The following is a 16,974-nucleotide window of genomic DNA, read 5'->3' as shown; positions in this document are numbered from 1 at the left end:
GCAAGTGATGGGAGGCCTTCTAGGCACTTATTTACTTAAATCACTCCAGACTTGTCTTCTCCAACCATCCTCTAAAAGGATTTACTGCAGTACTGGGCAAAATTCTTGTTAAGGAGCATTCACCTGTGTCCCACCAGGTCTTGACACAGTGCTTGAAAAGGAGAAATGGACAGGACAATCTCCCCAAGGCTAAATATCCTCAAACATTTCAGCTTGTAGTTCTGAGAGAGGAAGAGATTAAGCCTTGTGGATACAACTGAACCAAGACAGAGAACAAGCAGGAAAACCCATCCTGTAAAAGTGTTCCGAATATTCCCTCGTTGCTAAACAGATTTGAAGAGAGAAAACCCCAGAAACAAACTAGAAACCAGAATTCATGTGTTATCATGTTCCGTGGCCAGCAAATGTCTTAAAAGTCATCCAATGAGATGATGAGGCAAAGGTTGAAGTACAGCAACGCTCTCTGTCAGCCAATGTTTTTCTGCCTTCCTGAAGCAGTAAATGCGGAAAGTGCTGCGAAAAAGAGAGAGAAGAGGATCAGCTTGATTAGAAACAGGGATTTCTTCGACATTGCAGCTCATCATGGGTGTTTCTCACTGGCTCTTGGCCTCTGTGCTCTTTCTGCCGCTCTCCGTAACAGCACAAGGTAAGTTGTTGGAGGTCTGTGACCACAGAAGAATAATCCCCATGGCACCAGGCTGCTCCATTGCAGCCAGCAAATGATTTTTAGAGTCTTACTCCAGGACAACTTTGTTCAAGGACTTTCTCTCCAAAGGTAACCAGAGGGATCTCAGTTCTTATCTAATTCTAACACAACATGAATTCCAGGCAATTTTGTAATTCACTTGTGTGTTGTTTTTTTTTTCCCCAGGATGTTCTGTCTCCAATAGCAATCCAAGTGTTCCTGAAAATAACAATCCTGGATATGTTGTGACCACTATCTCTGTGGAACCTGGTTTCACTGTAATTATTGATCCTAGCTCTCCAGATGGCAATTATTTTACCATCCAGGGGTCCGAGCTGCAACTAAACAGAAGCGTGGATTATGAGGTAAGCCTTCAGGAAGCAGACTGTAGGGATCAGGTGGGTAATGCTGGGATGCAGTGGGTTTCAGCCTGAGATCTCGGTCTTTAGACTTGGTAGCCCAAGTCTAAAGTATAAAGGTAATACCTTTGAAAAATAAGCCTATTTCAGATGAAAGATCAGCCCTTAAACAGGCAGAGGATGTGGATGAGGGGTGATTGCATGATACGCTTGTTGCAAATTTCTTTCAGTAAATCTGTAAGAATAAAAGCAAGCAGAAGGTTTTAAACCAGAAGGGTGACAACAGCAGTGTTCAGAGCTCCCCAGGACTCATGTGAAGGGATCCCTGGTTGCCTGTCTTGAAATATAGTTCTGAGCAGTGAGGTGATGTTGTGCATAAAGGCAGTGTAAAAGATCAGTGTGTTTAGTTAGGATGCTGCTAAACTATTCTACTTCCCTGCAGAGTTCTGTATGCAGCCACAAGTGTCCTTAAGATGCCTTTCCAACAGATAAAAACCCACATTTGAGTAAAGAATAGCAGGCAAAGGTAACACCCTGCAGGCGATGCTGTACTTGCTGCATGGCACATTTCTGTTTCATTCAATTTAAAAAGAAATCTCTGTTTGAACTTACCTAAAGTAGGAGAAAATAGTTAATTAGCTCTTCTGCCATGTTACAGGGATCACAAAGAAGCTCTTGATCAGTCAGCTTTGACTCCAGTATAAAAAAGAGCCCAGTGTTGATGAACGGCTGTAAAAGAAAGAAGGGAAGGGTTAGATATGTCTGAAAACAAGATAAAGCCCAGCAGCATTTCTGATTCAGAAAGAGTTGGTATATTTCTAAAATGGGTGGGTTTTTGTTTTTGCATGCAGACTGACACTGTGCTGTTAGTGACCCTGACTTGTGAGAAAAGTGCTGTGGAGGTGAGTGCTCTTCCAAACACTCAGTTCTATAAGGCAGCGCAGGGAAGCATGTGCATCCTAGTCCCATCCATGTCTCATCCTAGTGGCTCTGTGAATGGCAGGAGTGGGAACAAATTGCAAACCCCCACATAGTGGGTTGTCTGTAAATCGTAGAATCGTAGAATCACCAAGGTTGGAAAAGGCCTACAAGATCATCCAGCCCTCAACACAATGTCCAAATGTTCCTTGAACACAGACCCATCCTGCACCCACCCAAATGTGCTCCTTACACCATCCCCTCTACCACTTGGTAATCTGTTAGCAACCCCTAAGTTTCTTTTTTCTCTTTGATTCTCTCGTTTTACTCCATCTGCAGAGTTACAGCTTGCCAATTATTGTGACCATTATCAATCTGAATGATAACAGCCCAGTGTTTAAGGAAACCAGCCTCACCAGAGTTATAGCTGAGGTAAGGATTTCACAGAAGTGTGTTACCAAGTGCTGTGGGACTAAGGGATTTCTACCAGGGAGATGTCTTCAGCCAGTTTCACAGAGAGAATAACCACAACAACTTTGTTTCAGGACACAAAAGTGAATGCAACCATTGTAGCCCGTGAAGATGTAAGTGCTAGTGATGCTGACTTGGACATAATCTACTATAAACTCGATTCGACAGTGCAGGTAAGCATCTTTCTTCTTTGGGGGAAAAAAGTGTAGCTCTGAAAAAGTCCTCGTGTTTGATTCAGATGAGCCCCAGCTCTGAGACTAGAGGATTGCTGTATGGCATCTGGCTCTCCAACATCTTCTCAGAGAGGTTTGCCTTCTGCAAGAACCAAGTGTTGGTCTGGTTAGCAGAACATTGCAATTGATATTGATGATATTGAAATTTTCTTGTTTATGGTTTTATCACACAGTACAGCTCAAACTTTCATCTAGGATATTTTGAGTCATAGGATTCAGGGAAGTCACGATGGGATGGTCTGTAAACAGATCAGGAGAGACCTTTGAACTTCACAGAGCTCAGAAAAGCACGGAGTCAGAGAGAGAAAATTCTTGTTGTTATCCTGTTTGTCTACAGAGTCAATGCGAAGTGGAGATAGCATGATCTGCCCAAGATTTCAGAAGTTTTTATCAAAGACAAAGGCAGACTTCATTTTCTTCTTGGTGTAAATCCAGAGGCAGCATTTTTAACCTATCTTTGATTATGATTGCTAGTAGAGCTTTTCCATTTCTTCCCCCCACAGAACACCAGCGATTATTTTGCCATAAAAGGAGTCAATAACCCTGAAATCTATTTACTAAAAGCGTTGAATTATGACAAATTTAACTTCACAACATTGCTCTTGTATGCAATGGTAAGTTATTTTGGAGCAACTAGAGGGTAAGTCTGAATGAGAGGTCTCTTGGATGGCAGGAGAGAGGGTGGATAGTGAAGGCAGTGGGTTTGGAGCAGCCTTCCGCCTCCATAATCACATAGTGATTGCAGGGGCACAACCAGACCTGCATTCAGCCCACCTTTATCAGCAGAATGTCAGCAGATGATTCACTGTTGGAGCTAATTTCATGAGTTCATACACCTCATACAGAATGGAGTTAGAACAGCTAAGGGACTTTGGGCCACTGGTTTTTCAGGTGGGATCTTCTGGCAGTAAAACCTGCATCTTACAAATATGATTTGCTTTTGGGTACAGGACAATACTGAGGGCATGAACGTAATCATTCATACAGCTACCGCAACAGTAAACATAATTATTGAGCAAGCTGACACCAGACCTCCCTGGTTCCTACCCTGCACTTTCATTGACACGGACAGAAGCATTTGCATCAGCAGCACCTATACTGGGAGAGTAAATATGTCCGAGATGTCGGTAAGAAGGCATGATAAAATGGTATCCCTCATGCTATTATCACCTAGACATTGTCATGAGCTTGTGCTGGTCTCCAGGCATAAATGCAGTCTTCATCACCCTGGAAAGTGAAAGTTCTCCCTTCTTCCCTCCCTCTCCAGCAATTAATCTGGCTCTGCTTTGGTAAAACCAGCAGAGCCATGCTGGGATGGAAGAGCACTGGATAGCGTTTGGTGTTGTGGCATATTATGTAATACTTTGCCTTTCCATTGCAGACTGAACCACTCACCTTGGAGCCAGGACCCATCTATGCTATCGATCCTGACTACATTTTAAATGAAAAAATTGTGTACAGTATTGTTGGTGGTGAGTGGAATTTGTTACCTTCTCCAAACTGCATTACTCCTATATCTCCTACATCAGTTGCCAAGAGGACATAACCTTGGCAGCACATGAGAGTTAAGGGCCTGGAGATTTACCCCTCTATTTCTGCCACAGAAAAATAATTAGATGCACAGAACATTGTGGATTAAGTAGAAGAAATAGACTATACAGAGAGGAAGATGAAGAGAACTGCAGGCCCATAAAACAAGCTCCACGAAATCTGTTTCAGAAGGACTTCCTTTCACTCTTGGGTACTGAGCCATGTTTCATTTTTAAGCTTTTAGACCTGACTTTGCCAGTCTGGTCACACCACTCTCATGCAGTCTTTGAGCTGAACCTAAAAACTCCCACATCCTCAGCATAATTTTCATTCATCATTTCATGCTTTTATTTCTCTGTTCATTACCACAGTCTAATCTGCCTTGTTTTATCCTTGATTTTGAAAAGGTTACTTGAATATAGTGAGATGATTGCCCAACCATTGGCTGGGCCACTTGGCCATCTATTATATTCAAAAGACTATTTTTTTTTCTTTCTGTGTGTGTGTGACAGTGGCTTCTAAATTAACCACCAAGGCAAAGGCAGATCATACAGGTCAGGTAGAGTGTTCACTTTTATTTATTCCACATGGTCCCACATCTGTGACTATCTTTCTGATAATGAAAACATCATTGAACCTCAGATTCCATTTTGGATGTAGTGTGGCCTCAGCTCCCCACAGTCAGTAGGAATCCAATAAGGGAGTTCTTGTCTAAATACAGCCTATCGCATCTAAGAGTAGGGAAGACAAGCAAAAATGATACTTATATCTTAATGTACATCCAGCACAGAGGTTTTATGATTCAGACAGAGAGCAGTGATAGATGAGGCTGATTTCTACCTCTTTATCAGGGCAAGAAGGCTTCTGTGTCTAGGCTCCTTTTGTACTCAGCAAAGAAAAATAAGTGTTTACAGAGAAGAATGCATCTCATAACGAGGACTATATCCACAATAAATCAGATAGGTAACAAGGCTGAGTACAGATGCCTGCCCGCTAGATACCTAGAGTTATTCAAGGTGAAACCCCACTCAACTGCTCTCTTAGCTTAGCTTTTTGTAGCTTAGTTCTTAGCTGTCACCAAGAGGAGCCGTGAGCTCCAGGTCACTTCATGAAAGTATCCCATGTTTGAATGGTCTTTCTGTTTCTTTAGGGAATGCAGATAATGTATTCTCAGTGGATGCAGACACGGGAAATCTAACTATGAACAGAGTAGCAGCTTCTCCAAATTCATACCTATTACAGGTGATGGTAAGTCTGATGACACTGCAGCAGAAATCCAGTATAGCAGGCTTTCTAGGAAGCAGGGATCTTGTCATGTCAGGAATTGATCACATTAATAATGAAAGCTAACTTTGTCACATACTTTTTTTTTTTTTTTTTTTTTTTGAAAGTCTTTAGACCTAATAGTTGATCAGTATCTTATATCAGTTTTCATGTAAATCTTTTGCAGAAGTCAAGGCCTTTTCTCTTATGATTGTGTTATTTATAAAGCAAGTTAACTGAGTGAGGACATCCTGCTGAGTTCAAAGCATGGATGAGTAGAAAGCTTTCTGTAGTCAGGACTGGAGCTTGTGTCACAACAGTTAATGTCATTCACTCCTAGAAACAAGCTCCTCCTTTGGTTAAACTCCTCAGGAAAGAAGTTGAAAAGCACTCCTGCACATATATACCCAGAAAGGTGTGGACTGAGCTGAACCAAATCCCTCATGAAGTTGAGCAGTCTTTGGTTGCTGATGCTAGAATCCCAATGCTTTGCTCTGGAGCATGGTAATTTGTCCAGAGTTGACCCTTACAGAGAGCCACGTCCAGATGTTAGGACTAGACCAAGACTGTGTGGACAGCTAACAGTGGAAACAAGCTTAACTACTAGGACCACAAGCCATAAGGTTCCCCTCCTGTGGCTCAAAGTTCACTGAAAATCATGGAAAGAAAGCTTATGGTTTGGAACGGGTTTTGTATCGAGCCTATACTTTTTATGTCTCATCACTAAAAGGAATGTCTCTCTCTTTCTCCCCAGGCCACTCAAGTCAACAACAAACAGAAATACTCCATAGCCAATGTAGAAATTCAGGTCATCAATAAAAGTGACCATGCACCATACTTCGAGTCCAGAATCTATGCAGGGACAGTGTCTGTTGGTCTGGACCCAAGAAGCTTTGTCTTCCAAGCTGGTGATTCTTCAAGCCCCCTGATGATAGCAGCACTGGATGATGATTTCCCTAATGTAAGAAATAGAAAATGCACTGAATTCTTCATCACTGCTTCAGCCTTAAAGCAGGATAAGTAAACATGGGGAGGGGGAGGTGGGGAAAGACAAACACATTCTTTTCTCTAGTGTCCCATATATTTATCTGTAAATTCTACATAGATTAGTACCATTTGTGGTATGGTCTAATCTGGAGAAGCTGCTGGACTCCTTTCCTCCAAGAACAAGTCCCACTTAGATTTAGGTAGGTGAGCTGATTTACTGCAAAACAAAATGCTTAATAAGATCAGAATTAGCCAATACTGTGAATAGGTCCAAATCTGAGCTTCTGAGAAGAGATCAGAAAGGCAGGATCCTACACAGAGAGGTCTTCTCTTAGCCAGGTCAAGAGTAGTTACTTGCGAACCAGTCTGGGAAGAGGAGACAGTCCGCAGAGACTAAATTAGCAAGGTCTTGCAGTCCTGAGCTGGAAATAGTTAACCTTCTCCCTGTAATGACTCATTTTGAAGGAGCCATTTCTAGAAAAAAATATTAGAAAAAGGGAAGGGGAAGAGATTAACTGATCATTCTCTTCTTCCCTGTTAAACACAGAAAAATGTGGTAGTTTTAGAGACAAAGGAAATAATAGCGCAGAACTCAGAAAAAGGATTGTTCTTAATTTACATCCCCCTTTGTATCCCTATTAAAGACAAAACTAATCAATTTTCTCATCTAGGAAAAGAGGTAGTGGCCTCAAGTTGCACTAGGGGTAGTTCAGGCTGGATAGGAGGAAAAGATTCTTCTCAGGAACAGTGATGAAGAATTGAAACAAGTTGCTCAGGGAAGTGACAGAGTCACTGTCCCTGGAGATGTCAAAGAACTGTGGAGTGTGGCACTGAGGGACATGGTTTAGTGAGCACAGTGGCAATGCATTGGTGGTTGGACTTGATCTTTTCCTACCTTAATGCTACTATGATTCTATGAAAATTAGAAGATCCCTTGCACAGATGTGTTTTGTTTGTGGAAATATTAATGACACCAACACAAGCTGATTAAGTCCTGGGATGTTTTTTGGACGCAAAACTTTCAGGATACATTCTTACCTTCTTATGACAGAATTATTTCCTACTCTATATATCTGCTTATACTTAAGGCATATTTGACAAGTCCTGCTAACAGAGGCTTACAAACATGCACACAAAACACAGTGAGGTTCATCATTCACTCTTCTGGTTTTTCAGAAACTCAACCCAAACATTGAGTACTACATAAGGAACAACACCAATTTCATCGCAACCAAAGATGGACTTATCCTGACGAATGTGATGCTGCACTCACCGGAGACTGCAATCATGGAGGTAAGGCAACTTTCTTTATGACCTTGGCCAGGATTGTGGAAAGAAGGGAGAATAACAAGAAAGGAATAACAAGGGTGGAATGTCATTAGACAAGGGATGTAACATAAGGCCAATCTTTGCCCCAGCCATTTGTATCACAAATATACAGGGATGGAAGGAGATGAAGTGGTGGTTAATGCACTCTGCATGATATAGGCTGTCTCTGGCACTAGCTGTAAAATCTTTTCTTTTATCCTCCTGTGGAAGACATCATTGGAGACAAGCTATTTTTTTTTTCCCACACAGGCTGTCGCAAAAGATACAGTGAGTCTACAGGAGGGGAGCACTGTAGTAACAGTGGAGATCACCGCTGCCAAAGGTAGATTGGGTATCTTTTGTTTTCTGGTTCACTGACCTCAGAGTGAGTTATCCCACCAAGCTGAGCTAGCTTCAACAGAGGCACAGCACAGAAGGAAGAAGGAGCTGAGTGTGTAGGAGCTCCACATCAGGTCTGAGGGCTGTGGCTCCCTAGGAGACATGATTAAGAATTAAAAATTCATTGACATCCTAAACCCTCAACGGCTTATTAATGATAAACTGAGAAGTGCAATCAAATGCAGAGAGAGTACTCAAAGTCCATTGTCATAAACAGGCCAGTAGGAGGAAAATGCTGTGTTTCATTAATCATTAAACTTTAAAGAGATTAATTTACATTACAAAATGAAGCTGGAAATCTTAAAGAAAGAAACCCAGTGACAAGTACAAGCAAAGCTGATTAACCCTGAAGAAGTTACTATATATCCACTGTAATGTGGATGATCTCCATACAAACATACCTATGCTGACCAGAGGCTGGCAGCATAAACTACTCCTACCAATTTCTCCTGCTAGAATCATTCTGCTTTGTGAGAGAAATTAAAGGTCTTAAGGATCTCTGTGACTACTTTTCTTCCCTTGGAAAGAAAAGGGACTTTGCCCAGTTCCAAAAGAGCCTGACAGATCTAGGAATCAGCTTTAAGAAGGAAACTGCAAGAAGAAATGTAGCAAAACTTCCTCATTACATGATCTCTTTCTTTCTCATGGCTGTTTGTATCTTTGCCTTCAGCATAAGAAGGATACACTTCTGTACTCCCTAGCGGTAAAATACAAAGAAGTCAGACCTGACCTGGCTGTTCATACTGACATCAGAGTCAGTCACTCTCCTTCCAAGGAGCACAGTCCTATTCTTTTTCTATATTTTGTTTCTACATTTATACGCTCATCAGTGTCAAAGGTGAAGTTTCATATTAAAGAAAGCTTTTCATTTTCACAGACACGTGTCCAAATGTGTCTTCGTTTTGCTTGCTGGTGGAAATGCATGAAGTGGGAACAGACAGGATCTACCTAGTTCTAATTCTGCTTGCCTAACACAGTTGTGCACATATTTGCTTATTTAAATCATGCGGTAAACATCGTATACTTGTAAATGGGTGCTTTTTCCATTTCTTATAACTGCACACAAGTTATAATATTCTTACAAAAAACCTATTCTTCTTGGACAGCTACTGAATGGCCTTAGATCTCATTAAATATCCCACTGCCACATTCTGCACAAGATGCTTCTTTGCCCTTCAAAAAGTGTTTGGATCTTTCCCCAAAGGGAAGTGTTGTGGTAAAAAAGTTGGTTCACACTGCTAGACCTCATAACACTGTTTTTTTTTTTTTCTCTTTTTTTTTTTTTCTTGTAGCTGAAACCTCCACCTCTGATAAAATATATACTGCACAGGATATGGGTATCTTAGGTGGTATCTTAGCTGCCTTGCTATTAATTGCCTTAGTCTTCCTTGGAGTGATGATATATAAACAATATGGAAAGACAGTCAAGTTCCTGATTAATAAAAAAGTAAGTGCCTTCTTTGTACCTGACCCCTGTTTAGAAGTGTTAGGGACCTGAAGAGGATTTCAAGTATGGATGGGCTTTCCAAATATTACACATTTGCGTGAAGGTGATGATCCTTGTGGGTCCCTTCCAACTCAGGGTATTCAGTGATTTTATGCATTGATTGCACCCGAGCCATTCATCTCTGGCTCCTGAGGTCCTTGGCAGCCTCATAACTTCTATGCTCAGGACTCAGGTTGTCAGACTGGATGATGATCTCTGCCTTAGGATGAAGAATCTCAACTCCCCTGAAAGGAAAACTGACTTGTTTGCAGCTGTAAGGAGCATGCCTTGGAAGGAAGGAGTAATAGCATTCCAAATTGTGGGAAATTATCCCTTATGAAAGTTTTTTTTTCTCCCAGTGCAGAAAGTGAATATATCTCCACAATTACCAATAGAGTCTTGCTGGTTTATACTGGGCAAAATCCAGCCAAGTTACTTCAGCCACACTCCCCCCGCCAATTTCTTTTCCTTTCACTACACTCACAAGGTGTCTCTTCTCCTGTAGTTCTCCAAGGATTTCCCTGGAAGCTACGACAATCAAGCTTACAGGCAAGACGAACATCCAGATCTGAGTGCCAACAAGCAGGAAAGCACAGAATATGTCAATGTAACCAAGATACAGCAGCCATCACTTTTCTTGACACCTTCTAGCGAACAAGAAATTCATGGACTTCCACAGACTTCCCCAGCTTCCACCATCATTTCTGACCAGAAAGTGGAAGAAGAAGAGGAAGAAGAAGAGGAAAAGGTGGAAGAAGACACTAAGCATGAAAAGGAAGTGAAATCTATCCTCAAAACAGACAGGAATGAGGGGGACCCAGGATACAAAGCTGTGTGGTTTAAGACCGATGTGGATCCAAGTGGAGAAAATGTTGAAGTGATTAATGACAATGCAGATTATGACGATGACAGTGACCAAGATCTGCGGGAGAATGAGAAGGAGGAAGAAGATTACAAGGATGACCACCACAGAGATCCGGGAATGTTCCTTGCCTCAGACAGCTCATCATTCCAAGCTGCAGTTAACATGTCTACCAGAGATGACAGTGATGCATAATGGAACTAGGTCTGCAACTATCCCCTCACCAAAATGGAGAAATGTCCATTGCTTGGGTGAGACAGAGCCCACCTTTCTGCTCAGGGCAAAACTGAAATGCAGGAGGACAAAGTTGACTGTCCTGTATGCAGAGATTAAAACCAGAAGAGATTATAACTAATTCAAACTTCTAGTAAGACCTTGAAATATGGTTTGGGATTTTGTATGGGGAAAACACGTCCCATCCTTCTTCCTATTTGTCCTAGAGTCCCCTACATCATACAAGTAAAATAAGGAACAAAAATCCTCTGGACCAAGGAAATGGTGAAACAACAAAAAAGGTTCTTGCTTAGTAGCACTCCTTCAGAATTGGTTTTCCAAGCTGGTAGGTATATGGGAGATGTAGCTGAACTGACTTTGAAGCATTTATCTCAGTTCATGGTAGACAATTTGGTTGTATGATCCAGTGCTTTCATCTCCTCTTGGTGGATAAATGAGCCAGCACTGACTGCTCAGTTGTTCCCTTTAGGTGTTGTTGTTAGCTGCAAGACGTTAGCCAATGCAAATCACTCTGACCTTGCTGTTGCTCCCAAGACTACATTCAGGAGCTTACTTCAGGTCTTGGCTCTGCTCTCTGCACCCCAGCAGAAGCAGCTAGCATGACACACTAGGGACAGCAGGAGTGCCACTGGTCTCCCTCCTGCCAGAAAATGAAGGTTCAGATGATTGGGAGATGCTCTTTCCTCTGCTACTGATAACCAAGGACTGATAACGTGTTCTTTACTGAAAGAATCTGTCAGTTATTATTCTTTGTCACAAACCATTAATTGTGTGTCCCTCCTTGGCTGTATCCTATGTGTCAAGGCAAAGAGCTCCTACCATAACCTGCCTACAGAATGTCAGGTGTATTTCCAACTCTCTGGACTTCTGGCAGCAAAAGATGTCATTCCAAAGTGCTAGATGTGAATCAGCACATTGTTTCCCCTGTCCAACAGGACTTATGGTTTTCCTTTTATCATTGCTGCTGAAAGTGGAGGTCATCAGTCCTCCACACACCTCATTTGGTGTAGATGAAAACCTCTTTGCATCCCCATTTTTTTCCATTCACAATGGGCCCAGCAAGCTCTTTTGATGGTAAAATACCATCTTTCAGGCTTTACCTAGAGCCAAGCTGCAGCCTAAAAGCAGAGGTGGTCCACTGAGTACATGGAAAGAAACAACAATAAATAATCCTGCCTGTGACCTATGGGCTATTCTCCACAACACTGTCATTACTCCAGATAAACTCGTGAGAGGGAAACCAAAACACAACTGCTGGGATTCTTGTCTACCCCAAAACATAAGAGAATCAGTTCCCAGCAGGCTTTCATCCTCTTAGTTTCCACTTTTTTTTCTTTTTTTTCTTTCTGTACATTTCCCCATCTTGCTGTTGCTAGTGCTCAGCTCTGCCAGGGCTTCTCTGAAGAGAGAAGCCCTGCTATGTGGGCTTCAGGAACTGTACTTTTCGCTGAGACTGAAATATGGAAAGGCTTTCTCCTTACTGCAATAAAGTTATTTGCCCAGAAATTACTACTGTGGTTTGTCTGATAACACAGGGTGGGGAGAGTGCCTTATATTTACCTTGTGAGCATAGTTCCTCTGGTAGCTTAAGGTTATCTCCAGCAGATAGTTTCCATGGGGCTGTGAGAATTCCCCAGTAATTGCTAATTGCTAGCCCAACACATCCAACCATCACAAGAGTGAGGGTAGAGCTTAGCCTGTCCTCAAGGCTGTTGCTACCCATGGAAAGATTGCTAATAGGTGGGTGAAACTGGAGTGTTTCTGCTGTGACTCCCTCCAGGCCTTTGCTTTTGTCACTTAATGTGTCTCAGGGTCCAAAAATAAACCACGAGCTTGCAGTGCCCCAAGAACTGGTGTTTAAGAAGGTGTTGTGTACAGTGGAGCAAAGTGTCCCACTGACTCGTGATTTTCATAGCACAAGATGGTGTCCCACATCAGTAGTTGACATAATCTGGCCTACATGAAACAAAGGATGATCTCTGTGGAAGGCAAGCAGAAAATTGAACTAAGTGGCTGTTGCACTCCTGAAACAGCAAGTTCACACTATCAGATAGGCAAAGGGAACAGGCATAGCGCTGTGTTTTCTAACACTCGTGGGTATGGGAAGAGACTGCAAAGGGTAGAGGAGACTTGTGAGAGGGAGCAAAGCGCAGATAAAAGCAATTTGGTGTTTATCATCTCTTCTGCCCTCACAACTGGGACCAGTACTTACCAGAACTCATCTACTGTTATTCACAGCTCTGCTATGTGGGTTAGAGTTGGCTGTTCCTTCCTCGGTGCATTATTGAGGAACCTTGAATTATTTCAAGGCATAATAACCTGATAAGTGACTGACTGGCATTGGGAAGAAGTGCTGATTGCCAGGTTGTGTCTGCCTTTAACAAATGAGGAAAAACATTTCTGGGAGAAATGCTGACATGCAAATGTATAATACTGAAAAGCAAGGAACATAGGCCAGGCACAAACTTGCCCTGGTGGACTTAAATATGCAGCCAGTGCATGCTACTGTAGCATGGCAAACTGTCAACACCACAATGGTGATGCATGGAGGCACACATGCCATCTATCCTGGATTGGCTGCCCCTTAAACTGCACTAGCACAGAAGTACCTTTCTCAAAGCTGCTAAACCCAGGATTGCAAATTCTCGGCAGGCAGAGATGTTCCTCTACCTATGTGCCTGGTTGGACAAGCAGCAATGGGCACCAGAGATGGGCTGGTGGCCTCTGTCATCGTTATTAACCTGTTCCACCCAAGTTTTAGCACCAATCTTCAGTGGAGTGTGTGCTATGGGAGGCAGCAGGTCACCTAAAAAAACTTTCCTTCCTGAACATGCCCATGGGAAGGATCTCTTCTCTCTTAGTCCTCACACTGGTACACCAAGGTATTTTCCTAGCACTCTCCATGCAAGCGGTCACTGTTTCCCTTCTCATTTCCTTCAGCATTTTGCTGGCTTTGGGGTTACTGGAGACATAACTTTCCTTTCACTTTTATATTTTGAGACTGTTTTCTTGTGAACTGTCCTCCTGAATGTTTTCCAGCAGTATGTAGTTCCTGGTGACTGACACAGCGTAGCTGTTTCATTTTTCCTCTTTGCTGTGCCATACGTGATCTAATCCTTTCTGTTGGCACAATATTTGTACTCTGTCTGCCCTCTCCTGCTGCGCTGTTTGGCTTTTGGACATACGCATTGGCACACTGATGAGTCCCATCAATTTGCAATCTGTTCTCATCTGTTGGTGCCTTGCCTTCCCCCATTGATGTGCTTCTCATGTTTTTGGCCATATGTATTGACATGCAGCTTGAATCTGAGCACCTTTGCAATCCAGTGGTATTTTCACTTTCCTAACTTGGCACACAATTGAAATCCCTTAATTTTGCCTCTCACCTGTGATGTTCCCTGTAGGCAGCTTGTTTCTCTGCAGCCCAAGATGCTCAATCTGTCCCTATGCAAGCTCTTATGTTCATATTCTTTTATCCTGAAAAGTTCATTCTGGAAAAAAACAGAGCTCAGTGTTTTTATTAAGACAAATTACAATAGAACTCAAAAGGAAAAACGTGTGTTAAAATACTGCCACATCACATGGAGAGCAAAGGCATCTGTCTTTAATTCTGCACAGCTTGAATTAGAAAGCTGAAAGAGAAGGTGCTTCTGCTGGCTCCTACCTGTGCTTGGTCATTCCTTCAGTCATACAGTGAATTGAGATATATTGTGACAATGAAGCTTTCCCTTGAAATTCTTCTCTTGGGATAATAGTCCCATATATCATGGAACGGTGAAGGCTCAGAGACCCATAGTTCACCTTTTTAATTATGTTGCAAAAGATCACAGCCTCACTGATAACATGTTATACGTTCCCAATAAAAAAAGCAAAAAAAAAAATCTGTCCTTTCCTTTGGCACTGATTTGACATACAAAGTTCAGAACACTTTCAATCATTTTTCACTTGCTCATTCCTTTTGGGTGAGATTTCAGATTTCTTTTAAGAAGCAGTCCCATATTTCTTTGTGTGTTTGGTTGCTCTGGAAAAACTTCTCCTGGGAAGCTGGCCAAAGACGAGTTCTCTACTGGTCATCTGTACCATGCTAAGTTCTGAGAGATGTAAATAGTTATGAAGTCTCCTGAAGGCCTTCTTTCTGAATCTGAGGGGTGTGGGATGAGGGATGCTATGGCCAAAGGGAAATGCACTGTGGGCCTCTGCAGTGGCTGGTTATGGACCTACCAAGGCTGAGCAGTCCCACTGGTTATCTGTGTGCTCGTTGAAGCTGTGTGCAGCCTTTGGGATTCAACGTGGAGAAGTGTCTCTTTTTCATGGAAAGGATGCTGGCCTTAAGAGTAAGAAGAAATTCAAGAGAACCTGGTCCTAGTTTGTTATTATCAGGTCTTCCCTAGCTACTTAAAACCCATTTCTCTGGATTTCTTTTGCCTTCTTACTGGCTGCCCTTGTAGTAATCCATTTTCTATCCCCAAATATACATGACATGACACCAAGTGGTCTTTAACACAATTACCAGGGAGGGGAGGAGATGTGGGTCTTCCATATGCTAAAATCCAGTTTTAAATGCAAAATATAGGCAGAGAGTGACAGTTCTGTCAGAGCAGCTAGCTTGTGCCTTTCCTCTAATCACAGACTTTTTAGCAATCATAAAATATCCTGAATTGGAAAGGACCCACAAGGATCATCAAGTCCATCTCTGATGAGACAAATAAAGGAAAAGAAGGCAAAAATCCCACATGCTCCACTTTTCCCCATTATTTTACACGAGAGGAGTGAAAAGTTTCATCCACCAGTTTAATATGAACATAGAATGTTAATAAATTCCAAGTATATTTCTAAGATCCATTTTTTCAAACATACAAATTAGACAAGTCCAGTTAAATCATTATTTTCTTTATGCTTTTCTACTTCTAACATCAGTAAATACAGCCTCAGTACTTATTATCTGTCCAGTTATGGTTGTACCTGTTCAAAGAAAACTTTGTTTTGTAAGCATTTTTTAGGGCAGTTATTGTTATTTGTTATTGTCAAGAGAACTAATAAAACTTAGCAGCAGGCAGAGCTCAGCCTTTCTCAGTTATTGCCTTTTAAAGCCTCTACATCTCATGATCTTATCTCTTGCCTTGGACTTTCCCTGATAGTATTTTTGATTTGATGGGAAATTAGTGAATGAATTCCTTTTTTTGCTTTAATTAATGAACTGTCTTTATCTCAACCCATGAGTTCTCACACTATTACCATTCTGACTCTCTCCCCCATCACACACCCAAGGAGAGTGGATTTTTTCTCCCTTCTGTCCCACGTTATTTTTAGAAAGACAGCTAAGAAAAAAAATAAACAGAAAGAAGAAGAAAATGTATTTCTTTATGTTAAAGTCTATCTGAGAGTACACTAAATTTGGTTGGACTTCTTGTCTGTTTAGTCTGGGAATGTTGACTAACTTTGCCTTATTGTAGACAAAACAATCATCTATAAATATTTGCATGAAAAAGAAAAATACATTAAGTGACAGAAATGTTTTTATAAAGTTGTTTGGGTCAGTCACATGCCTTTAGATAAAGCAAAGTGACAAAAACATATTTCAGTAAGCTCTTAATAGATGTAATAGGCTCAAATACAAATATTATGAGGAGCACTGTGGCTATAAAGTCTGACTTTTTCAGAGGCAGGCATGCACTGGCTTCTATATTGATCCTTTCTTTGCAGGACTGGGAAGCATATGTGTTTAATGTTAAGTGTTTTTGATAGAAAATAAGCCTCTAATTACCTTTAAAATCTTATCTTTAAACTCTGACGTCATTCATACGTTTTTGAAAGGTTAAGACTACACTACAATCTGTTTTAGTGATGCAAAAATCAGCAAAGGCAATCTGATAAATGCGAACAACTCTGGAACAAGTTACACAGAGCTAGCAATCTTCAATTCTTACCTGCTGGAGCTACAACTAAAACAAAAAAAGAACATCAAACTTTGATCAGCTTACCATAGACTTTTCCTTGTATGTTCAAAATGCTGTATCAGAAACTTACAATTATATTAGCTAAGGGACACATAGCTAAGAGTGAAAAACTGTCATATTATTTTGTTTATGAAAAGAAGCATTAATTCACACAGTTTGATTCCCTAAATACATCTCAGATTTAAAATATACTAACAAACTGTATATAATGTAGGAATTTAGGGAAATAGGTAGGAATAGGTTTAGGGAAGGTTACCCCATCCCTGGAGGCATTCAAGGCCA

The 16,974-nt window shown here is 41.5% G+C and overlaps 1 protein-coding gene across 1 annotated transcript; it reads left to right on the top strand.

Annotated features, from left to right (window-relative positions):
• Positions 1-484: 484 nt before the first annotated feature.
• On the top strand, positions 485-12,244 carry CDHR5 (cadherin related family member 5). The gene is made up of 14 exons (XM_010710840.4): positions 485-646; positions 872-1,050; positions 1,896-1,946; positions 2,302-2,394; positions 2,508-2,606; positions 3,170-3,280; positions 3,617-3,793; positions 4,048-4,138; positions 5,347-5,444; positions 6,214-6,420; positions 7,623-7,739; positions 8,025-8,097; positions 9,446-9,600; positions 10,145-12,244. The coding sequence occupies exons 1-14, from the start codon at positions 583-585 to the stop codon at positions 10,694-10,696; spliced, it is 2,067 nt and encodes a 688-aa protein (XP_010709142.1). The 5' UTR covers positions 485-582; the 3' UTR covers positions 10,697-12,244.
• The last annotated feature ends 4,730 nt before the right edge of the window (positions 12,245-16,974 follow it).

This window comes from Meleagris gallopavo, chromosome 5, assembly GCF_905368555.1.
Source record: "Meleagris gallopavo chromosome 5, MGAL_WU_HG_1.1, whole genome shotgun sequence".
NCBI classification, from domain to species: domain Eukaryota; kingdom Metazoa; phylum Chordata; class Aves; order Galliformes; family Phasianidae; genus Meleagris; species Meleagris gallopavo.
This window is presented reverse-complemented; position numbering and strand designations above follow the sequence as displayed.